Consider the following 27,100-nt stretch of genomic DNA (forward strand, 5'->3'; position numbering starts at 1 on the left):
TACCACTATAAGCAGGCTCACAGACAGGCAAATTTATAAATCACTTCACCTTTCAAACCTTCAAACTGAGGACAATGATCTCAGAAAAGTTATCATAAATAGTTATTGTGACACCAGTTTCCACACAGAGTCATCTCACAAACCACAGAAAGTCTTTTATCTTGAGGAAAGAGATCCCTCCCTCTCTCTCACCACTGAATGCAAGTAAATAAGCCCACCCCAGAGGTGCATAAGCACACTGTGCCTGAGGCTCTGCAGCGTATGGTTTCACAAGGCAGAAGAAGTGTTGTTCTGAATGAGGAAATGCCAATGAGAGGGCATACGGCTGAGGTCAGCTCCTGGCTTGAGCAGAAGTCAGAGTGGTGCTGGAGGGGCATTTGTGTCCCAGAGCTCATTAGAAAACTTTGTCACTACTGTAATTTACATATGGCTTCAATTTTTCCCATGAAGCTACTCTTGTCAACAAAGATTTATTATTATAATACTACGGAATTATTCCAATTCTAAGTCATCCAAGAAAATCGATTATACTGTGGCTGTTTCCTGGTGGCTAGTTATGCTAACTTGATGGTTTCTTCAAACCAATCCAGCAGCACAGATAGCTTGGAAGTAAGAAAAAAAATAAGGTCTTAAGTGTGAAATGACAGCTCTATCACGGACAGTCATCAGCCAACATTAACAAGCAAAATGACAGAATAGATTATTTATTATTTCAAAGAGGAGAGAAACTGAACAATCACAGACAATACTTTGATAAGCAGCTATCTGAGAGCCAGATAAAAGAACTTTTCATATGTACTTAGAGACCCTCAAAAATTTCTATGGAGTGCTCATGTTTAAGTACTCCAAGGAACAAGAATTAAGCACTTCAGATACCTTTAGGGATTGCAGTATTCCTTGTGTACGTAACGCCTGCAATGCTTTGATCTTCCCAAGCTTGTAGACTGAATTGTCCATGATCAGCAGGAGGATGCGTGTGATCAAGGACTCACAGTGATAAACCTAGACTCCTTATGTCGTATTAGAAGTCAAGTTTAGTCTTATTTGCAGGTTGGCAACAGACTTGCACATTTTCTCATTAATTAACATCCAATCCTGATACCATAGGAATTGTTTATATTTATGTACAATATATTTGTTCTATAAAAATTCTCAAATATCATGGCTATATTATACAGGAATTACTATGAAATGGCTTACCTAACCTGTCTGTCATACCAGGAGTGCAAGAAAAGGTTCAAAAATCCAAAAGGGAACACCTGTGGGACCGTTCATCTGAACGGAAATGATAGCTATTTTCAGAACTAAGTTTTAACCAGCAATGGAATTATCGGTCTTACATTTATGAGACTTGGGATTTTTAGTTATACAGGAAGTTTACAGAGTTTTCAAAAGTAATCTGCATTTTTAATAACCTCTGAATAGAACTGAGAACTGCAGGTATCCCCAAAAAACGTTCATGTGGAGCTTCCTTTTTATATCATCAGAATACAGAATTTCAGGCACATAAATATTTTCTATCCCACAAGAACACGAAATGATCTCCCAGCACCAACTACACAATCAGTGTTTAACCTTTTGGGAACACGGCTGATCTCTGTCGTGCAATTCTCCAGGTGAAAAGTCATTCAGTTATTTGTCACCTAGGAAATAACTAAAAGGCATAGGACATGTATGAGGAGAAAGATGACAATAACTCCAATTTCAGAGAAGCATAAAAAATAAAACTTGAACTGATACTTTTGGAATATAATACAAGCAAAGGTGAAAAGTACCTCCCAGCTAGAGTTGTAACGATATGCTAAGCCTTGGAGGGTTCTTTCATTTATTTATATATATTTATTCTTGTGGGAAAATAACTGAAATTGGAGGGGAATGGGAGAACATTGACCCCCAAAATTCAGCGACATCTTAACATAAGCCGTAATATCAGAGCAGCTCTGAGATGAGACACAGCTGCTGCTCCCAGGAAAGGCCTACATAATATCCTTGAAATGGAGAATAGAGTGATACGGAGGTATCACGGCTCATCCTTGTTATCCGGGATAAGGAATAGCAAATAAGGCCTACGTAATATCCTTGAAACGGGGAGTAGAGTGGTACGGAGGTATCACAGCTCATCCCTGTTATCAGGGAAAAGGGGCGCCTGGTGAAGATAAAGATGACTCACAATCGCTGCCTCAGCAGGGATGGTGAAATCGTGTCCTTTAGCTACCAAATCACACCTCCACCCACCTCCGAGCTGCGAATACCCCTCACGAGAGAAATTACACCAATCCTAATCTGCGACCACGCCTCACGAGAGAAATTTACACCAATCCTAATAAAGTTATGTATGACTAGAGTCACTTGAGATCCACCTTAAAGAAATGAAAAAGGTATAAAATGGCAAAAGACAAAGGGGATGTTAGGGAGAAGCCCCTCCATCAAAACGTCCGGGATCAGTCGACAGGCTGAACCTCTCTTCTCCCCCCCATAGGGACGCCTATTGGGTAAGAGCTCTGTGTTATGTGCACTTACTTACTAACATCTTGCTAGCTATTTAGTATTATCACTGCAGTATTTTAATTAAAGTTGTTCTTGTAGTCAGTCACTATCACCGGCTATCTATGAATCTATATCCTGTCACCAATAAAATCTTATATATATATACTAAAGTTCTGGAGACTTTTGCCCTTATTATAAGGAGGTTGGGCTATAGTACTACCGAACCGGTGTACTCGCCAAAATTATATTCAAAGGTTCTAGGAACCTTTGCCCTTATATAAGGAGGTTGGGCTATAGTACTACCAACCAGGTGTACTCGCCAAAGTTATATATTCAAAAGTTCTAGGAACTTTTGCCCTTATATAAGGTGGTTGGGCTATAGTATTACCAAACTGGTGTACTCGCCAAAGATATATACAAAAGTCCCAGCAACTTTTGACCTTATTATACAGACCAGTCATTTTGGCTTCAAAACGTGACAATTCTCTAGAGTTTGTACAGAGTACAAAGGAGCACGATGTTGAAAATGTCTGACCAAGATGTGAGCGAATTGCTATAAGTCAGGTAGACATACCAGCTTACATCCTTAAAAAAAGCACAGAATTACCTCATCTTGGAATAGTGGTAAAGACGCCAGGGTTCGAGCAAAGCTGAAGCAGTACAACATCTAGGTAATGAGTTGGCTTTCTCAGCAGTAGTTTAGGGATCTCTTCGCTATTACTTGTGTGGTTTGAGAGCTGTCAGTCTTTGTGATGACTCGGTGCTGGTTCTGACCATTGTACAACAGACATAAATAAAATCCAGGCTATGCTTAACTGCTTTGCTGCATCTGCAGCTTTGTAAATTATCATAAGATGTGTTAAGTATCAAAGTCAGAATAAAACAACTACTTTTTAAAAAGAAGCATAGGAAACTGGAATAATTTTCTGAGTAATTTAGGTTTTCTTTTCTGTGGCATGTCTTGTCAGGATGTTAAATTTCTGTCTCCAGTAAGACTGCATAAGCATACTGAAAATCATGGAAAAGCAAGAAGCACATAAAAATATGTTTATATGAATTATCATATGAAAACATGGTTCTGTCTTTCCCTCAAAATGAGTCCACTCATTCACACACTATAAATAAAAGGGACAACATAAATTCTTTTTTTTCTTATTTTATGAGCATTTCTACTCTGTTACATAAATTCATCTAAATAGTTTATTATTTGAATCACCTACTAAAATAAGTATAGTTCTGATTGCCTCTTACACTTCTAGCAAATGTCTCTTTCAGGGAACAGGTTGAAAATGCCTTTCTGTGCTATATTTTTTTTTTAACCAACTCTGTCAGTAAATTATTTTTATATTACCCAACTTCTGTCAAATACACAATACACTTTTAGCAATTAAATTAACTATGCTTGTAGAGAAGTGTTTTGGTATATGATAAAGCCTATCCTTTTCTTTCTCCATTTCTCAGAATGGGTATTCTGTTTCACTACTTCCACGCTTTACAGGTTTCACTTTTCAGCTAAATTTCACCTTAACTCTGAAATAATAAAACGTTTAACAGTTTTAAAGAAGAATTAAAACATGCATATATCCTTTTATATTTAAGGCATTTAACTTTACTGTCAGCAATACATGGGAGTAAACGTTTTTCAGGAACTCTTTGGTGGTTGCCTCCTTGCTGTCAGTGTTGCACATAGCATTTTATCCAGTTGGACCCCGGCATACCTGATGTGGCCATTTTAGAACCATGTTACATACAGAATACATTTGCTTTACTACCCCCCAAAATACTTAAGAACAAAACAAAACCATTTAAAGGAAGCTTGGAAAATCATCAAAGAATAGGCATGAACCTATATCTAAAACCTTTTTCTTCTTCTCCTTTATATTAGACCTACATCCTCTCTTCACATGTACTGCAGATGCTGCACAAGGACCATTTGCATGAACGGAAATCAATCACATGAGTGAGGATTTGCAGGGTAAAACCAAAGTCTTACTATGAGTAACAACACTAATGGGGTAACTTGGTTACTAATTTGAACTAAGAAGCTACAAAAGCCATTTGTTGGCATTTGAACCCATTAAAACTCTCATCTTTTCAGTATTCATACTTTCATCATTCTAAATTGGTCCTATATTATAGCCAAGGTTACTAATAATCCTCTATAAATATCTTTCATAGAGATTTGCATAGGATAAATTGTTTGCCTTGTTTAATTTTAATAGAAAAAGGGAAAACCATCTATTCAAAATCAAAACAGAACATTATGATTACTAATAAAAACATTAACTGAAATAAGCAAAATAAAATCTCCTCTTTAAAACAGCTTTAGGTACCATGAGTAAATGTAGGATAAGCATTTAAATATTTTTTCTATATTTAAAAAAAACACAACTCCATTGAGTAATTTGTTTCTGTCGATCAAGAAATTACTTTGACGTTGCAAAGACAGTTGAGAATTCACATTCAAAAAAGAGTCTGCAAGAGTATGCGACCTTACCTTCACCTGCATACGCCAGAATGGAGCGGGCACGCATCTGCTTCCCTTCTGTGGTTTTGCCGGAGCAGGTGTGTGAGCAGGAGGACCATGCGGACCACGTGCTGAGCACACAGTCCTTTGGGCATGGAGCTTCGCAGACAACCGGGATTGGGTAGATTGCATCTCTACACAGCTGTCTGTCAACCTCTTCTCCTGGGAAAGAAAAGGCCAGTAGCAGTCTATCATTTGTTAAATTAACTTAAAATGAGCAATCTAGTCCAGATGGGCACACAAATAAATTAGATTCTGTTCTTCTATATAAACAAGGTAAATAGATTTTTTATTAAAATTACTTGTTTCCTCTGCCTTGATTCTAGAAAAACATGCTTACCCTTAGTTTAATTTGATATTCTGCTGAAGCGAATGCTAGTGTGGGTGGTCTTTAGGCTTTCATTTTGTTATTACATATTTGATTCCACAGAAAATCCTAATGTGAGTAACAGACTATATAATACACCTATGAAGAACTGGAAACACATGTACATTAATCATCTAGTCTTCGTCCATGTCTGTGGGAGAACTCAGCCAGTTTTATAACCCGCAATTCATCATGAACTGCAGCTATGCATCAAAATATGAGGAGAGTTGCAGTAAGCTGCAGTCATAGTGTCTTATTTGGTTAGAAAGATCTTAATTTGTTAGCAAAGCCAGTAAAACATCAGTGTTTGTGTCATGGAAATATAAAAAGGTCTATGCGTGTGTATTCTCTCACACCAATGTACACATTCCATTATAATAAAAAAAAATCCAGTATGGTATAAATTGTTTAATGACATGCTAGCTAGTGTTTAAGTAGTAGGGCTGCTTTTGCTTTCAGTAAGGAAATCGTGGGATCACTGTGTCTGAGATCTGTCTGAACAGCATCCTAATCACAAAGGGGTTAGTTTTGTAAGGTGACATATGATTTCCTGATTAAACCCCTTAATATCCATTAAATGAGGAATGAACAAATGACCACATATTCAGAGGTCAATAAGTCTCACTAACAGTAGCAAAAGCCTCGGCATAAATCTTCACTTTGGAGCAGATGAGGGGAAAAAATTAACTAAGAAGGGAGAGATTTGGATTCTCATTCTCTCTTTTATTCTCTCTTTTAGAGTTATATCCTTGTTGTCACATCAACCAATTACAGAAAGTGCTTCCAATGAAAAGCACTAAGAACTGAACAGTAGCCCAATATAGAATGCTGATTACAAAGAACTGTGAAAAAGTTCCATCTAAGAGCACACTGGACTTCTCAGGCCCTGTTAATCACGTACAATTAAGGCACAGAAAGAGCCAGTCTCATTTGTAAAGATGAAACTTTTTTTTTTTAAGTTTGCTGAAAAGTAAAACATTTTAAAAGCTTCTGAATGCCTTTTGTGGTATGTGATCCTTGCTGTACTAGGGCATAAAACCTTCTGTTGAACTGTTACTAATCTACTGAAACATTATTGAAGCCTATGTGCTCCCAATGGCACTGAACAGGAGTGTTTGTAGCATTGCACTTGCTATGATCTATCATGTCAACCTTATTGTTTTAATAGCTAATGGCAACAAAATTACATCTCATCAAGATTTGCGATGAACACAAGTCTTCAATACAACAAAACATGTGTTAGAAATAATCATTAAATAGTCTAAAATTTAATAATAAAGACATCACCACCACCTGGATTCTGAAAAGCTAATTCAGTGAGCACTGTTAATGCTGTAAATGAAGCCAAAAGATCTATAAACACCACTTTACCCAAGCCTCAGATTAGGCTTTAATTGCTTAATAGAGTAATAATAAAATGAATCAAACACTAATCTAAACAGAAACTACATTTTTCTCATTCAAGGGTTACAGAGTCTTAAAACTTCCCAAATAAGAAGTTCTGAGAAACTGAGTGCCTGAAAATTGAAGGTACTTTAGTAATAGTTACATATCGTGAGTCTCAGAATTATTAATGACCAAATTCTTTATAAAAAGGTGAAAAAATGAGGGCCATCCATCCAATATTATATCCCTTTAACCAGTGTCAAATATTTTATTCATACAGAATCTTTAGGCACAACAGAACTGCAAACATCAATCTTCCTTGGCTCTGCAAACCAGGGGAAGTTCTGCAGTTCGTGCTTTTAAAATAGCCTAAAGTAGTCATAATCATCTGAATTACAAAGACCTTTGAGATCAAGTCAGTCTCAATAGCTGTATTGTTCCATATGAAAAATACAAATTTGAGCCCTGCCAAAGGCTTCATAGATCTCTCACGTCAAGTTCTGCTTCCCTCACTGGACTCAATCTCTGCATCAATTGCTTCTTCTCTTGTATCACAGGTCATCACATCCTGACATCAATGCAGGAGGGATTCTTCCTGCCTGCTTCATCAGAATGGCACGTGTTTGGGTTGACAAGACAGAGGAGTAGACTGCAAAGTTCTTTTCCAAAGAACAGAAAAAAAAAGCTAGAAAAGGAGTGAACCTTACTCTCAAATTGTTCCATCACCAGGTAAGACTCAATGAGGTAAACTGCCGGGACACTTTCACACCTTGCAAGAAATACTACTATTACAGTAAAGTATGTCATTGTGTAAACATACAATACTATATCGAGCTTATTTATCTCCTGCGATCTAAGGTGGTGTTAACTTGAAACTCAAGCTAAATTTGGGGTCACGATGAATTAATTTCAGTTTGAGTTTATATTTCAAACAAAAAAAAAAAGCCTTCACACTCTTCCAAAATCAAAGCCCTCTATTATTCTTTAATTGACAGAGAAAATATTCTCGAAATATTTTCCATATCAGCATTTAGTTTTTGTCAACTATCCAATTCTTATCTGATGAATTCAACAGCATAGATATGCAGCTGGAAGGAATGTTTCAGAATGGATACTTCTTATCTTCAGGGAGATATTTCGTTCAGACTACACTGTTTCTGACATTTCACAAATGATTTTATGAACAACTTGACCTTTGTTGTCTTCCTCTTTAAAGTGCACAGCGTAGTCAACTACCAGGAACCACTCAACCATACACTGGGAACAATTTCAATGTAAAGACTAAAGCTACTTAGAAGACCCATCTGAAAAAGTTTGCCATGTGTAGTGTAATATTTCACTCAAACTTTAGAGGTATAAATTTATGTTGCACAAGAGTCTAAAACAGAACTCCAAAAACATGAGTCAAAGGTCCCTGCCCTGAATTATTTACACTCCAAGCAACAGAATGATAAAAAGTTAAAACCGGAAAGATGAAAACAGAATATGACATTTCTGTCAGGAAAACTCTTCACCATTTATCAGTTGATTTGCTCATTAAAATCTGGAATCTAGCAATAATCCATGTTCAGAAATAGCACCTATGCAGTTGAATGATTTTCCTCTCTTATGCAATAGATGCACATTTTGGGCTAAATTATCCAAAGTGCACTGAAGGGAGTGACTGCATGTAGAAATGGCAGGAGACAAAACAGGTTTTTCAAGGATTTAAAATGTCTGAAAGCTTTGCTGGGATTTTTACAGACTTGTACCATCACTAAAGACCACCAAGGAGACGGCCATTCAAATCCGTATCTCTTCCTTGAACTGTTATGCTGGATCCAGCTAGACAATCAGCAAAGTGAGTCACTACATTAAGATCTCCTTGTGGCCTTCTTGGTGTGAAGACCTGCTAGTATGTGTGCACACATCAGAGCCACTAGTGAACTACTGAACTATCTAATTGCTTTAAAACAAATAAACAAAAAAACCCTAAACCAACCAACCAAAAACCCCCAACCCCTCTACTGAATAGGCAATTTTTTACAGATTAAAGACAAGCAGCTTGTCAATAGCACGCAGGAGGAGCTGGCTAACTCTTCATAACTTTCAGGCTATATTCATATCGCCTTTCTTGTTCATTACATTCACAAAGGAGATATGGTATTCATGAAAATTTGGTCTAGATGCTAAAGGTTGGGCTAGACTGCCGAAGACTTACATTCTGTGATTAATGTAGTTGAATCATGTCACTCCTTTGTGTTTTTGTTTACTCATCTGTAAAATGTGTCTGATATTTAAGTTTCTTGTAAAATGCTTTAAGACCTTTCCAATGGGAAGTATTCTTAGAGCTAGTATCACTAGAGAGACATGGTATGGAAAGCCTCTTGCATCTTTTAATATGATGCATGCTTCAGTGCACAGTAAAATATTGCTGTCAAATTCTGACCTGTAGTAAATGGAAAGGCAAGTGCTTAACAAGGGGCAAAATTTTTTTAAAGCCTTAAAATGAGCAGTAAAATCACTACAAGAGTCAATGAGGCATAAAGAACAACTGGGAAAAAAAATCAACATAAAATAAAAATGCTGCTGGAGTCCTACACAATAAGGCAATGAACTGTACCTGGAAACCCGATATAATCTCTGAAAGGCTGAACTATAACCAAATATCAACTAAGTAAAAAATTGACAATAAAATCACAATAAATGGGATCAAATCAGGAGAGTGCTTTGAACACCAATATTGAACTTTCTGTTTTAAAAATGCGTGGATAATCAGTAAAGGACAGGAATATCACAGAGTGGTAAAACAAATCATGCAGTTATATTTTCAAGTTCATAAAAGAATTAATGGCATTAATTAGGCAACTGAGCCTAAATGCTAAAACCGCAGACTTCAGACACTGTACTGTTTAGCTGTAGTCAAATGTGTTTACATGTGCTAGTATATCTGCAACTCTAAGGAAAAAAAATGCTCTGTTATGCCAATATCTTCTTTTTGTGGCTGCTAGCAGCCACATATGATAATCTGCTTTTAAGTACAACAGGACACAGAAAACTACAGTTTATCATCCAAGTGTTTTTAAATCTGCACATTTAAAATGACAATGTGAAAACACGAAAGGACAGAAAAGACTAACAGTTCAAAGCACTACATGATCTGGATGTACTGGTTATACATACTAGCGTATATACTGTGTTACGTGTATGCGACTATATCAGTTTTCTCAGCTGATGGCTTTCTTGGCTTTCCATTGCTTTCACGGTTGATGTTTCTCTTGCCAGTTTTCTTGTCTTGACAGTAAAGTTGCAAAGGATGCACACAATGCGTCATCCATTGGAAAACTGCTGGGAACCTGAAATACTTCATAAGGCACCCCAGAGCTCAATCTTTATAGCACTTGGTGTTTGTGGGTGAAGAAGGCCTTGTTATTATTCAATTGCCTTCTATAACCCCTCGTGGAGGCTGCAGGAAAAAAAATGCAGTTAGTTCATACAATGTTAAAATCTATGAGCTGTGCTGGTTGCCATTTACTGTTTCCTTCCTCCCCTGTGTAGAAAAATGATCAACAGAAAAGTATTGCACTGCCTCCTGTATGGGTTGCAAAGGCTCAAAGGCCAACGAGACTGTTCTTTATCTTGAATTCCCATCCATTTTCCCATATGCACTCCTTCCACATAAGGACTTATACATGTCTTTATGCTGACTGCCTCATCAGTCTTCAAAGTTGTTGAATGACCTCCTCAGACCGGCTGAGGAGTCAAAGTTGTTGTTTGGACTCTGCTTATCGAGAACAAAATATGCCTATCTATATTCAAAACTCAGTAAAACCAGATCTGTGGTATATGCTCAGTCCTGTTTTTCATACGGAAATAACTTAGGACACTCTCCATACCCACAGTTAGTAAAGCATATGCTTCTCCACTAAAAAGTTTGTACATGCTACAATTCTACAATTTTTGTGCTATTTCTGTAGCTATACAAAGATAGTTTGACGCTTTTTTAAAAAAAAACTTTCTTACAATTCTGAAGTGCCTAAATGCCTGGTTTTATTATAACTCAAGGCAGAAAACAAGCAAGAAAATATGAGTCTAAAATGTAATTATCTCAAAGTTACAAGAACATCACAATACTGTAATAGTGTAGAAGAAGTATTAATGAGTTTAATTCTCATTATTTTAAAGAAAACAGAAAAAAAAAACAAACTTCAAGAAAACCACTGAAATAAGAGAAAACACACAATCTTATCCAATTTCGAAGTTTTGTACTAAACCTTCATTAGTAATAACCTTTTCTACACATTGGCTGATTAGTCTAATGCAAAATAAGTAATTCTTCACATTACAGAAAAACTATTAAAATTATCACAAACCCATACATTTTTCAGATGCCTGGACATCTTATATCTGCTAATAAGCAGATAGTAATCAATCACCACGATAAACTAACATCATTTTCATTTCTAATACTATTGCATTTCTTTCAAATCACTAAGCAATTACCAATCCTCAAAGTTCACCACAAAAGGAAAAATCCTGCCTGCCTAGCATGAACTGTCACAGCAAATTAACTTTTTCTTCCAAACCACGGTGCTGCAGCAGTAGCGTGAATTCTTCTTTTTATACTGATTAGAGGAGGTAGAGAACCACGTTGTGAACTATGCATAGGAAAAAGTGGAGGCCCATAATACTTTGGTTCAACTTCTGCCTTTTTGCATGATCAGAGACTTGCTATCTGTCTTCCTCAAACCTCCACATCTTTCTTCAACTTTATCAGAACTGCTGATTGGAAATTCAGTCTCATACCATGACTGATTTTTCTTTGGCAATTCTTTGTTTTGTGGTTTTGTTGTGTTGTGGGTTTTTTCTTATACAAGAGGAACTCTCTGAGGAAAGTTGTCTTTCTCATAGCAAGTCTCTAATTAAAATGCATACACAACTGCGAAAGGCTGACCCAGATTTTTCAGTAGAGGAAGAATTTAGAAGTTAATCTCTGAAAATCTAATCAAATAAGCCATGGAAAGGGGAAACAATAATATTTACACGCAATTCATCATTTACCGTGTTGTTTAGCCCAACATTCTTAACAGTATTTGAAAAGTAAAAAAGCAGCACGTGCAACCGTATCTGACTAAGAGACTAAATTTTTCTCTTGAATCAGTTCAGTACTTGTTTAACACATACTATGATAGACATTTTAGGAAACTATCTTTTTTATTAATCCCAGCAGCCTTCGTAACATCTTGACAGTGTTTATTCACATTTCCTCCAAAGATAAAGGCTGTCAACGTAAGCCTTAATGTTAGTAAAATGGTAGTCTGCTTGAAAACAGTCTGTTACCTTTTATGTAATTATTTTCTGTTCTAGTTCCTGAATGATCAGTTGTCAAAAAATCCCTCTGCATGAGGTAGGTTGGTAAATTTTTAACATTTTGAATAATTTTAAACCTCTCTAATTATTGAACGTAAACCAACATTAACCTACAATTTATATACTCAATATATTCTATTTCATTGGCTCTGAAGTTTTTCAACAAACGCAATGTGAAAAGATTTTGTATTTTTCCCTTGTACTATTCTTATCAAGTGAAGTTTCTGGATTCATTTCTATTGCTTAGGTGTCTAGCTGGTAGTGCCAAGTGTTAAATCAGTTGTTAATTCCCAAATCACATGCCTTTCTCTCAATTGCTTTCGCTAAGTAGCATTTGCATTTAATTAAGTATGTCTTAATTAGTTGATGGCTAATATTCGTGAAGTCATTTTCTTCTAAGAAGCCTAAGTAGAAATGGCACTGATTTCAATGAAGACAAATTCACTAGTTTCTCACATCTGTTCATTATGCAAAAATGAAAGTTGCTCTAATAGTTTAATAACATGAAAACATTGTATGATTATAAACTGTTTGATTTGGTGATTTGTGTGTGAAAATTTACTGTGGTTTCAATTTCAATGTAGAATTTCAATTAGTATCTTACAGTCTATTCCTTACTAAAAGAAAAATGATAAACATGATACTTTGGCCATTTAATCAAAAAGCCATCATGATTCTCATGGTAGCACAAGCACATATACCTTCATCTTATTTACATGTTTACCATGACTGCTCACACAAACTAGTGACATGTAGAAAAGGCCACTGACTACTCCCTTTTCACTATGCAAATACTAGAAGATACGATCATCTTTTAAAATATAATCCTAAATACTAAAATGTGGTTTTGGCTTCCTTTTTTTTTTTTTTTTTTTTTTTTTTTTTTTTTAAGCAAACGTTTGCAAGGAATGATGACTGATAATGGCAGGAACTAATATTATACAAAAGGAAATAGTTGATGCTTAGAAACCCACCATATTCCAGCTACTGGAACGAGTCCAGAGGAGGGCCACGAAGATGATCCGAGGGCTGGAGCACCTCTCCTACGAAGACAGGCTGAGAGAGCTGGGGCTGTTCAGCCTGGAGAAGAGAAGGCTCCGGGGTGGTCTTATAGCAGCTTTCCAGTACCTAAAGGGGGCCTACAGGAAAGCTGGAGAGGGACTTTTTACAAGGGCGTGTAGTGATAGGACAAGGGACAATGAATTTAAACTGAAAGAGGGCAGATTTAGGTTAGATATAAGAAAGAAATTCTTTACATTGAGGGTGGTGAGGTACTGGAACAGGTTGCCCAGAGAAGTTGTGGATGCCCCATCCCTGGAGGTGTTCAAGACCAGGTTGGATGAGGCTTTGGGCAACCTGGTGTAGTGGAGGATTTCCCTGCCCATGGCAGGGGGGTTGGAACTAGATGATCTTTGAGGTCCCTTCCAACCCTAACCATTCTATGATTCTACGATTCTATATCCAGTGTTTCTCAAATCAAAGATATCAGCTTATCAACACAATAAAAATAAATCATGACCTTTTTAAGATTTTCTATTCCTTAATGAGATGAAACACCACATTTTACAAGCAATAACTTCTTGTTGATGACTATGTGAAATTTTCCTCATGTATTCACCTTATGGGAAAAGAAAGTTTGAAAAGTGGGAAGACAGTGACTTCAAGAACTCACATATGCATGCAGAAATCTAACGCCAACAATAGCACATGAGCACTTTTGCTCCTTCTCTGTAACTAAACCAGTAAATGCTACTACTACATCTCAGCTACAGCTTAAAAAGCAGCATGTGTTTGCTAACCTTCTCCACAAAACATTGTATTAGCAGCTATGTAGAAAGAATGCAGAAGCAAGTTACCCTCTGCAAGTGGTTTATAGGAAAGTTAAAAGATGTGAAAGGCATTCTGCTACAGAGGTAAGGCAATTCTGGTTCCAAAACTTCTTCCTTGTCCTTAAGCTTACCCAAAGCTTCAATCATGCAAATCTCAAGAAAAACGACTGTTGTGGTTTAGCCTGGTCGGCAACTAAACACCACACGGCGTCTTGCTCACCCTCCCCCAACCCCCGGAATAGGGAAGAGGATTAAAGGGGAAAAGGGAAGGAGACTCGTGGGTTGAGATAAGAACAATAATAGCAGTAATATAAAATTAAAAGTAATAATGATAAAACAATAATAATATATCAATATATATACACAATGATAATAAAACATACAAGCAAGTGATGTACAACGTAATTTCTCACTACCCAGTGATCAACGTCTGTCCCATTCCAGCAAATGATCCTGAAACAGATAACTCTTGACACTCCAATCCCAGATGAGTGAGAGGCCCAAAGACAGAGAGAGCAGTCCACTCTCATTTAAATACTAAGCGTGATGTTGCATGATATGGAATACTCCATCGGCCTATTTAGTCCTCAATCTTAAGTCTAAATTCAAATCAAAAGGGGAGTTGTGGACCCTTTGTCCCGGCCGTGCTCCCCTCTATCCTGTTGTGCTCCTGCACACTGGTAAGAACACGGCAAGCTAAAAAGTCCATGATGTCTCAGCACCAACTATAAGCGTCTGTGCACTATCAGCATTCTTCTCATAACAAATTTCATAGTAAATCCAAACCACAGAGCTGCTAAAAAAACCTATCTGTGTCCCAGTCAACACCAGGACAGTGAGTCACTGCTAAGAAATCCAGTTCAGTATTCCTTAATGCATCGGGTAAACACAAGGCTTTGCACCATATACAAAACAGTTATTGGAATATTCAAACCCAAAATAACACTCCTTACTTCGAAATAATGACAGCAATAAAGGGACAAGTCTGAAACAAAAATTAAGAACGTATTTTAAAGATACGTATTTCCTGCTAAAGTTGCTTCAGATGTGAAACACCTCTGGATGTTCTCTGGATGCAACTGTTTAAAAATAATGAACTCATACCTTCATATATGGTATTAATGCTTCCAGTAATCCTATTATCATGTCTGGTAATAGAAGAACATATGTACCTCCATTTATATTAGAATCATCAATCAGGATTACGGTCATGTAGATACAGTCTGAATTTGATGGAAGGAAATAAAAACAGTGAAAGGAATACTATTTCTTTATCCAAATATTTTTTTTTTGAGGTAAAATGTTTCATCTGGCCAGATTAAACAACAGTATGAAAAAATAATATTCCATAACTATGTTAACTCAGAAAAATACAGTAACCTGAGGTATCTGGCTGGGAAAAAGCTTTCTGGCTTACTTTTTTTCCATTAAAGTGCAAAATTATTTATGCTTGAATTCTGTACTCGATGAGCAAAGTGGAAGAAAATGTTTTGTCCTCTTTGTCATCTTAACAAGAAAGATATTTTGTGGTATCCAGTTTCAAACTCTGCTTCTTATTCCTTTACCTCTCCTCTCTTATTTTTCACTATTCTTTGCTAGATTTACTCAGGTTGACAAACTAAACTACATAAATTTAATCCAGAAAAGTATGGAAAGAAGTTTTCCACTTCTCCCTGTATTTATTTACATAATTTTCTAAGTGGTAGTGGTAATGGCAGCCACAGTATCAGTTCCCCCAAGCACACAGCAACCACTTGGCTACCTGTGGAGTGCCAATTAAAATAAACAAATTTTAAAAAATATACATGAGGTGAGTTCCTTCACTACACACACAGAGGCACACCGAGGGTGCCTTACAGCACTAACTATGGCTTAAAAGGTAACACAGCATTTGTATCTCTGACACAACACCATAAGTTACTGAATGCATATTTTGTATTACACATCAAAGACTAATAGAAAACTCTTCTTGCAAATGATATCTTCTTTGAATTTTATTACTTTTGATACCACTGAACATCCACAAGCATGAAAGAGGCTGCATCTGAACTATTAGTGATAATGTATCACTGAAAAAGACTGAAGGAATACTGAAGAATTAATCCAAATTAATTGAAATGGGACTTTGAAGGAGATTAGTCAAAGTGTATTAACATTTCATATGGCTATCCTTATTCAGAATTGAAGAGAAAATTCTTAACAAATAGAATTAAGGTCACCTTAATTCCGAATAAGAGGATTCACATACACATACACGTTTAATGCAGTTTAACTAAGATCATTTTTGCAGTTAATTTGGATCAACTTTCCTAAGTGTCTCCACGCAGACAAGACAAAGTAAACAAAAACTGAAACATAATACTCCTTTAGCCAAAAATCTGTTATACTTTAACTTTATGCCATAGCAGACTTTTACCACAAAAATAGTAGTCCAATATGCCTGATAAAAGAGTCCAGCAGAGTACCTACACATTGCCTAACAACAGGAGTTCAGATTTTCCTACTGCCTGACAGGTAGTTGAAGCATTTTCATGGTTCATTTGCTAATGTAGTCTTACTGAGAACGATAAGGAACAGAGAATACAACCGTATTGATCATAACCAAGCACAGTTGCCTTCTAGTGTCAAATAAGCCAATCAAACGTCATCTTGATATGAAAGAAAAAGTAAGTTTGATGACAGGCTATGGTCCCATTGCAAATAAAATCAATATTAGTCATGGGACCAAGTGTGATCAATATGTCAGACCAATAGGCCATTTTAAGCAGAATGGGGAAAAGAAGGGAAAATGCTGACAGAGCTATAAGGAAACAAGTAGACGCAATGCGAATCCGTAGCATGAGATCACTTGAAAATTTACAGTGTGTTTCTAAGAACATCTGGCAAAAGTACTAACTCAATTTAAAAAGATTAGTTGATCTCTAGATCAACTGCACATTTTCATAAACTCTTCCCAATCAAGCCACTATTTATAGTGACAAAAATATACAAAAGTATAACTTTGAAAAAAAATATTTCCGTTTGTGAAATTTTACAGAAACTCTTTAGTGTTTAATAGTAAAAAAAATCCTTTCACAGACTTTAGAAATAAAGTTGTGTATTTTGAACATTGGTAATAGCAGGATTTAAACTATATAGATTTGAAAATGCAACATGTATCTATTTTAGCAATGCACTATGCCTTTTTGTAATTTAGAAAACAAGAAGTTTTATTAATTGCTGGAAATTATGTTACTATTTTTTCACTACTGGATATTCCCACCAAATTTTTAAACTCATCTGATATGTACAAGTAGAGCGTTGTAGCCTTTAAAAAGGTTTCACAGCTATTTTATTCTAACTAGTATTCTATACATTTTCCCCTCCCCTCCAATAAGCAAAAAATAAAGTGGAGAACAAGTCCAGGAAGGGCAATGGAATGTCAGAGATTTCAAACAAGTTCGATTAGAAATTATCATTCTGATGTGCTGATCTGAATTAGATTAACATTCAGGGACATGAGTTAGGAATAGAAGCATAGAAAGGAAATAATAGGCAAGACTACAAAAAAAGTAGCGTGAAAACAATGTGGCAGCTCCACTATCATCAGCAGAATGACAGGGCTCGCCACAGTAAATCTTTTCAACAATTCCCTACACTGAGGTACTAATCCGCGTATTTTAAACAGCTACTGTAAATGGCCTGATTTTCAAGAAACACTAAATATCCATAACATCCATGAACTTCAGGCTTCTCATCTTCTGTATAAATATGAATTTTGGAGGAAAACTTTATTAATTTAAGCACAGAAGTTCACAAAGTTGCAGCATATATTAATTCATAAATACTCCAGAACTGCAGTTTCATCATCAAGTATTTTCCTAGAATTTGGCCACCAATTTTAATCTTATTCCTCTCTCTAACGCAAGAGCATAACCCACAGCTGAAGAGAATGACTAATGGAATGCAGCTGACAGAACATTAAATGAATTTTTCAGTTTGTCAATTATCTAATATTTCACTACCATAAAGTGAATTTGCAGCAAGTTTACCATTATATGTTCATAAACATCTGTGATACCTCTTGCCACACAAATATACTTGTAACTCAAAAGGAGTTTTTTAGAGCCAGAAAAATTATTTTATATAGTGAAAAATGATTGCAAACATTTTCTTTGCATTATTCATCCAGCTGCAGCTAGTAAAGAGTTGTCACCCCATATGTAATCTGACAGCTCAATTCAATCACAGTTAAAACACAGGACCCAAGAGGTGTGAGAGAGATCACTGCCACTGTCATGTTTACACATTTCTGAGAAACAGTTTTATAATTAATTTCACGGATGCTTCTATCCGTGTCCTACTATTGGCAGATAAAATGCAGTCTTTGGAGAACATCCTTTTATCCGTCTTGCAATGAGTATCTTCTCATCATTACAAGTGGAAGGCACAGCATGCCTTTAGGGATCTCAGACTGTGAATTAATCTTGTCTTTTGGAAACATTTTCATAACTGATTCCTCTCTAGAAGGCTAAAACTAACCCCTCCCTTTGACTTTTCCTTTCTCCCAGCCTCAGCATATGGATTCAGACAAAGAACTCTCACGAAAGCAACCAGAGATAAATAGCACCACATTTTATAAACCTATGCTAAATTAAGCAAATAAAATAACATTGTCGCAAAACAAAACCAAAAGTAGAAGGAACACATCTGCAACTTTTCTACTTCTTAAGTTATACAAGCTAATGTCCTAAAGTCACAGAAATCTGACAGGTTTTACTGCAGATTTGCACCTACCCAGAAAAATGAGCTGTACCCTGAAAATAAAGTTACCTTCCCCTACTAGAAGGATATCACTGGTTTTCTAGAAGCCTCCAACAAGATTTAAGAAGCTTCCAGCTAGCACTGTTCTTCTTTTTCCTCTAAAGAAGGAAATAATAAGATAATAATAATAAAAATTAAAAATCCATTCTGAGTCATTCAGAACAAGAGATTTGATGTAGTTTCTACTTAACATCTTTTCTCTGGAAAACACTAATGCAGCAATTTGTGATTTATAAAATAATATCAGTGCCAATAAAGGATGTCTCAAATCAGTAAAATTAAAACCAAACAACTGATAACTCCTAGGGCAAGATTTACATAGCTAATCCATAAATTACCCTCAAAATTATGTCAAGAAACCAAACAGCAGTAAATGCCAGAATTAAAGTTGCCTTTGTATAATGCAGGTTTTTTTAAATTGCATAATCACAAGCTTATTATTTTTCCACTGGGTCCCTTTCTCCTTCAGTTCACAGATTGGGAACTCCTTAATGAGTAGCTATTTGTTATTTTTAGTTTTTTTCTCTTTGTTCAAGGCATGAGCTTATGTTTTATTTACCACATATTAATTAAAAGTGTTATTAAAACAGAATTGGTAATTTTTCTAAGATCTTTCTGTCATGGCTATCAGATGCCCACTAATACATTTATTTTCAGAACACTCAAGATGTGACAGGTCAGTATTATTTATATTTTGCTCATGTTGAACAAAAGCAGAGCAAAATCAAACCCTGAAGAATGAGACAACTAAGGCTAGTTGTCTCAAAAACAAAGCATTCATTACTACAAAATGTCCACTTAATCCCCAAAGGAGATACATCATTTCGCAAATCAGTAGCAGGTTCTGTAGGGAAAATGTCATGTAGGCAGAATTAAATAATTAAAGACTTCCATCTGATACATTCACTTAAGGTCCAGACAAATAACCTTAATTTCCTAATGTTTGAGGGCTTGGATTTGCAACCTAAAATACTTAATTTTGACATAATATTTCTTTCCAATTTTCTAGTTTAAAACAGAAGCCAAATGAAAACCAGTAGTTCTGCCATGGGTGTTACACTGACTCAAGGACACTTACTGCTCTGCCAGGTGATCTCATGGGAAAAAAAGCAGGAGCAGACTGTAATGCACTGTGCTCCAGCTCTAGAAGTGATGAATTTCCTTCTCTCTTCCCCTTCTCTGGCTTCTCATCCAGTCTTCTTTTCTCCAGACCTAATCCCAGTCTGCCACCTCGCTGTCCCTCTCTCCTGGCCCTGCCAAGTTCTCTGACAGTCACAAGACTGAATCCTTCCCCAAATTCATTCCTAATCCCTGCCATGTAGAGACATTTTATAACTTCCTTTGAGTTCCTTACTTGCTCCGAGTAAACCGTTCCAGCAGAAACTAGGGTCAAATTCTACCTTTCCCTAGTTCTTAACCTCATTGCTTGGTTAGTACCAGTTTCTCCCTCTTGTCTTCCATCCTCCTTTTAACCAAATTGCGGGTATAAATCTATTCCTTTACGGATGCAACAGGTATGTGACTACATAGCTGAAACCCTGTCAAAAGCTACTTGCACCCCAAAATCTGGAACAGATCACTGGGAACACTGGAGAGACTAGAATCCTCAGTTGTTTGGTCTGATTTGGAGTAATCATTGTGACTATGTTTTACTCTTAGTTTGAAGTTTTCTTCAGTATTCAGTGGAGACGGTGCTTGTGCAGTGCACAGGAGTTACAAGAACTGCAAAATAACACAGATTATTTTAAGGGTCTTTTATTTTTTATTGCACTATGCAGATGAAGCTCTGGTTTTGTCTTACTTATCCCTCTAATTGAAACCATTGCATCACATTCCAGGCCAACTATCAAAGACATTGACAAAGCAAGTGATGCACTTAAGTCATTCCAGATAAGGAAATCACTTCATGTTATACAAACACTGAAAGCATCTGTTCTTATATGGAACTTAATAGGGATATGTCTACTTTCCTAATGTCAAGATGAGAGACAAAAAGGAATTGGTTTGACATATTCAATGTGACCTTTTATTGACAGAAGAATTATCAATTATCAAACTTCCTGCAAACTTAAATGTTTAAGCAGTAGCGTACTCTGATTTTTCCTTATATTCCTTTATACTAAATAAAGCGTATGTTAAAACGAAATACCTTAAAAATCCAATGCTCTGAAACATAATGTCCTGAGAGTATCAATTTTAAGGTCCTTTAAACTGACTGCATTTTACTCTCAGTAACAAATTCTTAACTATAACAGACATCCAATACACATATTCAATAGTTTTTATGTAACCAGACAAATCAAAGTAAAGAAAGCACCATATTATAAATTTTGTATCCTATGTGTTTACAGTGAAGAACAAAGTATGCATCTTACATTTGATTTAAATGCTCAGATGGTCAGCCAAAAAGCTGTCAAGCAGAAAAGAACAGTTCAAATCAATTCTGTAATGCCATTAGCTAGGAAATTAATACTGGGAAATGATGACTAATGCATATATAACCAAGTTCCTGTAAGCGTAAGGCAGTATGTGCTGAAAGAAAGTTTCACTAGCTACTGTATTTTTCTACTAATTGACTACTGAGCATTGGCCAGATTTTGACTTGGATTCTCTTACAGGATTAGCTCAATAAGTCAATGTCATTTGAATTCAGATTTGGCTCTTCGATCTTTTTAAAGAACTAAGTCATAAAGTGACACAAAGTAGGTATTTTCTTTTTAAATAGCCATTTAAAAATCCAACCAGTCTGATGGTTTCTTCATCCAATGAATATAGCCACACAACAGAAAGGGCAGAAGTAGAATTTTTGTACCTGGGCACACCTATAAAGCTTCCGTTGTTGGTCTTATTGTTTCCCGTTATGAAAATTAATGAAGACCAGCAGCTACTCATTTAGTATTTATTTGATTCAAACCATAAACATACAGAAAGAGCCAATTTTTAAATCAACCATAATGTATTTTAAGTGAAAATTGTTGCACCAGCCAATCTTCAGTTTTTCCTGAAGTTTATTCTATATATTTAATTAGATGTCTATCGTATAAAGATATAAAGCCACAAGGTAAAAATTAAGAAACAACAGATGTTGACCAGGAAACTATAGAAGAAAATCTAAACTACATTAAGAAATTCTATAAACTTTCTGCAAAGTAAAATTCAATAAAGGAATACAAGAAATATTTTAGAATTAAATATTTCTAAGTCTAGGGGAAAACCGTAAAGCAATTAAATCCTATAGGACTTTTGTATAGCTGAAGTATGTTGTCTTCAGTCAGTCACACTAGCTGAGATTAAACATAGATAAAAGATGTACACAGTTTCATTTTGCACAGTATGATGTTTGAGCCATTCCATACAAAGTAACTGAACTAATTGGTTTGAAATGTTTACATCTGACCAACACCATTGTTTTGCCCCAATATTGCAAACAGGGTACAGCCCACCCATGTTACATCAGGATGTACTGATGTCACTGGTGGTTTGAATTTGCGCCCCAGTCTAAGGAAGACCAGACCCACGTCACCTGCAAATGCCCAGGTGCCAGAAGAGAACTTGTGGCACTCAGCTACGTGAACACACATCTCTGCCTAGACAACTACAGGAACAATTTTGCTACTTCAAAGAGTTGCAGGAATTTGCATATACATGAAGAGCCTTGCTGTTGCCATGGCTCCCTCTTCTAAGGCAAGTCATGTCTCACAGCTGTGAGGCAGGAGATGGCAATGACTCCATCCCTTTCCCCCATGGAGCTAACTGTAACCCAATAATTAGTAAGCCTGAACAGGGTCCGGAAGAAATCTGCCCTTCAAAAGTGAGATCTGTTTTATCCAGAGTAACACATGCAGTGGTATAAAGCCCAGTACATTATAAAGGCTGTAAACCAATTTATTATTTACACATTCCTACAAAATGAGCAAGTAATTTCAGCCCACTGTCTGAGGATCAGAAGCACACTACTAACACTGCAGCCACTGCTGGTACCTGTGCTGCAGAGTTCAACACAAAGGTAACAATCTAAAAGAGCATAATAAATGAACCAGCATTTTGTAGGCATTTTCAGGCAGTAGTTAATTTTGCAGATTTTTATGTCAGAAATTATTTTGCCCTATTTACATACGAGTAGCACTAATATATTTGTTACGGAGTGGAGAATTGGCCAGCTATCCTACTATAGATTGAGTCTTTAAGCAATATAGATATATTTTTGAAATGGTATTCTTCATAGATTGATACAGTTACAGAGAAATAGAGCAAATTCATCTGTTGTAAAATCATTCTTTTGAACTGCATTAAACACCTTAATAATAATAGATAAAATGTACATACCTGTGTGTGTGTGAATGCAAATATGCTATATATACATATAAAAGTAGATTAATTACAATTTATTTTATTTTTAAATTCATTCTATAATTAGCAAAAGTTAATCTGTAGTATGGAACATTAGCCACAGATCCCTATTAAAATAATGTATATAATGGAGGAATTCTGATCAGCTTCTGTCCAATATTGGAGTTTCCACAAAAAAAAAAAAGGAGGATTTTTCACCTAAAGGAGCTCCTTTGTAAAATTTCCTGGAAGGCTGACTAAGAATATTTCTTCTGAAAAGGTTCTTTTCACAGTAAAAGGCTGAAGTTCCGTTTATATAATAAAAGACATCAAAGTTCATTACAGCCTCTGCAATGACAACCTGGGGTACTGACTGTCATATTTTTTTCAGCCTGAATGAAAATTCTGATTACTGCAATCCACTGTGGAAAGAGAATGACAATCACAGGCCTCCAGCAACAACACAGGAGGATAATCTATTGTTTGCTATTGTCTCAAAGGCTGTAATGACTCTTATCTTTACACCAAATTGAAGAGAAGCTCATTCCAATTACATAAAACAATCTCACAAACACTGTTACTTGATTCTAATTGTAAAGTAAAACACTCAGGTCAAGCCATGTTATCCCAACTAATGATGCTTTAAACATATATAATGATGCAACAGTCAACAAAAAGAGAAGATACTAATCAGTGTGGGGTTTATCTTACATTAAAGCAGTACATTTACAGTACAATGTTTATTCTGAAAATTACGACCCCAGCCTTTTTCATTTTATAAAGCAGAAGCCAAGAGGAAAATACAATTTTGTTTTAATATACTGAAGTCCCTTTGATCCAATCTCTTTTATTCAGGCACTGATATAAGATTGGCTAATTAATTCATATGAACTCAAACCAAAATTATAGCAACACATGATTATCATACAGATTATGTATCCCGTTAATTGAACCCAAATCTTTAACTGACGGTCAATGTAGTCTTCTCCAAGAAGTGCTCAAAGAACACTGAATATCACAAATTCCATATGATGATTAATTTAAGCCATGACGTTTAGACAAAGGAAGAGTAGCAGTCTCCAAACATTATTTTACTGCAAACTACCTTGCAGCTGTGGGGCTTGATGGAAAACCTGCCTGATTGCAAGGTGCTGCTCTCCTAGATTTTGCAGAGCAGAAGCTGGATGCCTACAAGAAGTGTTTGATGAAGGACACACATGCCAGGGTAGGAGGCTACAGTACTAGATGGGAGCTACCTGAGAAGAGGTGGCGGTGTGAGTCTAGAGTAGCATTTACGAGTTGCCTACAGGATTTTCAGTGGGTTGGTGCTGTGGGAGGCAAAGTAAGGAGATGCTTGAGCAGAGTTAGCTTGGAGGGAGAGACTAATGAGGTCATCTTTGCTTTTAGTATATCATGCTCATCTTTCGCAGTAGAGACCTAAGAAAAAGCCAGTTGGTATTACTGATGAAGATCACAGAAGATGTTTACTAAGACAAGGAGGTGATTTCAAGGAAGAGCAATCAACTACATTACTCTCCATTGCTTTTGCACTCTGTCAAAAGATATTGAACACATATCTTTGTGGGTGATTGGATCTTTGCAAAACAAACCATAATTGCAATTTGTTTTCTCCTTTCTTTGAAGCTGTGTCCACAACTCTTTAATCTTAAAGACTGACAGGCAGATGGCCAAAGCCTGACTTCTCATTCCTTCTGGGACTGATTGCTGATACAGGCAATGTATAATGCCATATAATTACAGCAATATATAACACCACATAATTCAGAAAGACAGATAGACAAAGATTAGTACTGGGAACAATAAGGTCAATCACAAGTCTTCCAAGTCAAATTTGGCCAAAACCAAAGCCCACGCAGTGCAGAGAGCAAATCCCATGAGTTTGAAACAGAACTACAGAAAATACCATATACATAAAACATAACTCAAAGTTTAGTAGCTCTATTGCATACTACAAAAGTATTATGGTTACAACAAATTATAGTCAATATAAATGTCTACACTGTAATTTAGTAAGAAATTAGGCTAATGAGAAGTTAGACATATGAGCAAATACCACTTCTTAAAAGCAAATGTAAGAAACTATTCAAAATCTAATAAAGAAAACAAAACCCACTTTCTTTTTTACAGATTTTTTTTGCTATTAAAAAAAAGATTAAAATTCAGAATTATTTAAGAAAAACTTTCATTTATGAGGAAAAGGCAGTTTCTCATCTGAAAATGTATACAAACAATATTTCAAATAGTTTCAGTATTGTTGCCAAAAAATTATTACACTGTGAAGGGAATTTTTTTGAGAAAGGGACCTAAAATGTGGTAGATTCAATACTGTAATTCTAGGCTAATCTCTTTCTGAGTGGTAAAATGGTTACCAGCTCTCTTAGGTGTATGCAGAAAAATAAAGCTTACACTCGAATTCTAAGATTTTCAAATTAAGCCTCAAAATTCAATTACGACCCAAATTCTTGAGCATTAAAGCTCAAGATTTAAATCTCTCTATAATCAGTTCTTATTACTTCGGGCCAATTTAATTACAAAATATTTGTGCAGCTGTTAAACACTCATCAGAGGTGTACCCTTACTTAATCCTCTATAGGGAGTTAGAAGTCTCTTTCCATAACTACACTGTAGACAGTACAATTATTTTAACTCACATGCTGCTCTAGACTATAATATTACTAATGAATAAGGAATATTCTCACAACAGTAATTCATGAGTCTTCCGTAGATTAAAGTATTTTGTAAGCAGCTTTGAAAATTGGCTTTGATGACTATGTCATGCAAAATCTGTTTTCTCTCACAGAGCATAACTGAATAATGATGGTATTTTTTTTGACCTTTTGAAGAAGCAAGACAGTCTGAACTGTCGAGCCCACTGCACAACACACATCAAACCACGCTTTTTAATAAACACATCATTATTTTTCTTCCAGCTATACTTAACTGCAATGCGTCTTTCTTTACTCACACTTTATTTGGTTTTGGACTCAGTGGATCAGATTTGTTAGTGGGATTACATCAGGGAATTCAGTCAAGTCATTGCAGGCATGAGTCTGACCTACTGAAAGGCCATAGCTGTTTCCTATTTACTTTTGTCAAAGTCTCTTCGGGAACCTACAGTGTGTAGGGGAAGGAGCTTGATCCTAGAGCAACTGAACGTCTATCCTACCCAACCAACACTAACAGACGTTTCTCTCTATTCCAAACAGCTTGGTGTTACGGACTGAAAAAGTTGAGAACAACAAAAAGTGCTACCCTTTTGGACTACATTTTAGCATCTTCACTCACTCTAGTTGGTGTGGACTGTGGGAAAAAGCATCTTACCATCACTGTTGACGCAGACGACAACAGGAACCTGCGTACCGGGGCCACATGGCTTCTCATTGTCGGGAACACACTCCTCCAGCCCCACAATTCTCCAGTCATAGCAGGAGGGCTCTTCACACGGGATGGCTTCCAGCAGGTGAGGGCAGTTTCCTGTTCCTCCTGTAGGCTCATTAGTGATGCGCCGTTTCCTTAGTTTAAAGCCTGAAATGTCCATGAAAATACAAAGGGCAGAATAATTAAACTCTAAAATGTAAAGTAAAGAATTTTTTATCTATCTACACCTCAGTGAACTTCTATTTCTCTTTTGTTTCTGAATTACCTGTTTCTCTTCTGTGTAAAAGATACCACAGAAACTCAATGCAACACTGCATTTTAGATAACTGGGTAGAAGAACTCATTAGAGAAGGAAGAAAGGTAAAACTTAATGAGAGCATCTCAAGTTTTGAGCTTATTCAAGTAAGCTTTGCCTTAAACCCCTGTTTATCTTAGTCAAATGTACTCCAGGAGAGAGACAGGATTCATTTGCTGTGCATCACTCTTGCCAGATCCAACTCATCTAACAAATCTTGACTAGATTGTTGGGACTATTTCTCGAATATATTGTTTTCTTCTCAGGTATCTTCCAACAGGGATAGATTATCAAGTGAAATCAACTTCGAAACACTCCCTTTTGGGGAA

At 36.2% G+C, this 27,100-nt stretch overlaps 1 protein-coding gene across 1 annotated transcript in view; it reads right to left on the minus strand.

Moving 5' to 3' along the window:
- The window catches only part of THSD7A (thrombospondin type 1 domain containing 7A), a 208,175-nt gene that overhangs the window by 69,744 nt on the left and 111,331 nt on the right, over positions 1-27,100 (minus strand). Inside the window, exons 7-8 of the mRNA XM_086614618.1 lie at positions 26,420-26,623; positions 4,985-5,176 (exon numbers count right to left, since the gene is read on the minus strand). Coding sequence (XP_086470744.1) covers positions 4,985-5,176; positions 26,420-26,623 — 396 coding nt within the window. The remainder of the gene's footprint in view (positions 1-4,984; positions 5,177-26,419; positions 26,624-27,100) is intronic.

The sequence above is a fragment of the Tauraco erythrolophus genome, chromosome 7 (assembly GCF_009769465.1).
Source record: "Tauraco erythrolophus isolate bTauEry1 chromosome 7, bTauEry1.pri, whole genome shotgun sequence".
In the NCBI taxonomy this organism is placed as follows: domain Eukaryota; kingdom Metazoa; phylum Chordata; class Aves; order Musophagiformes; family Musophagidae; genus Tauraco; species Tauraco erythrolophus.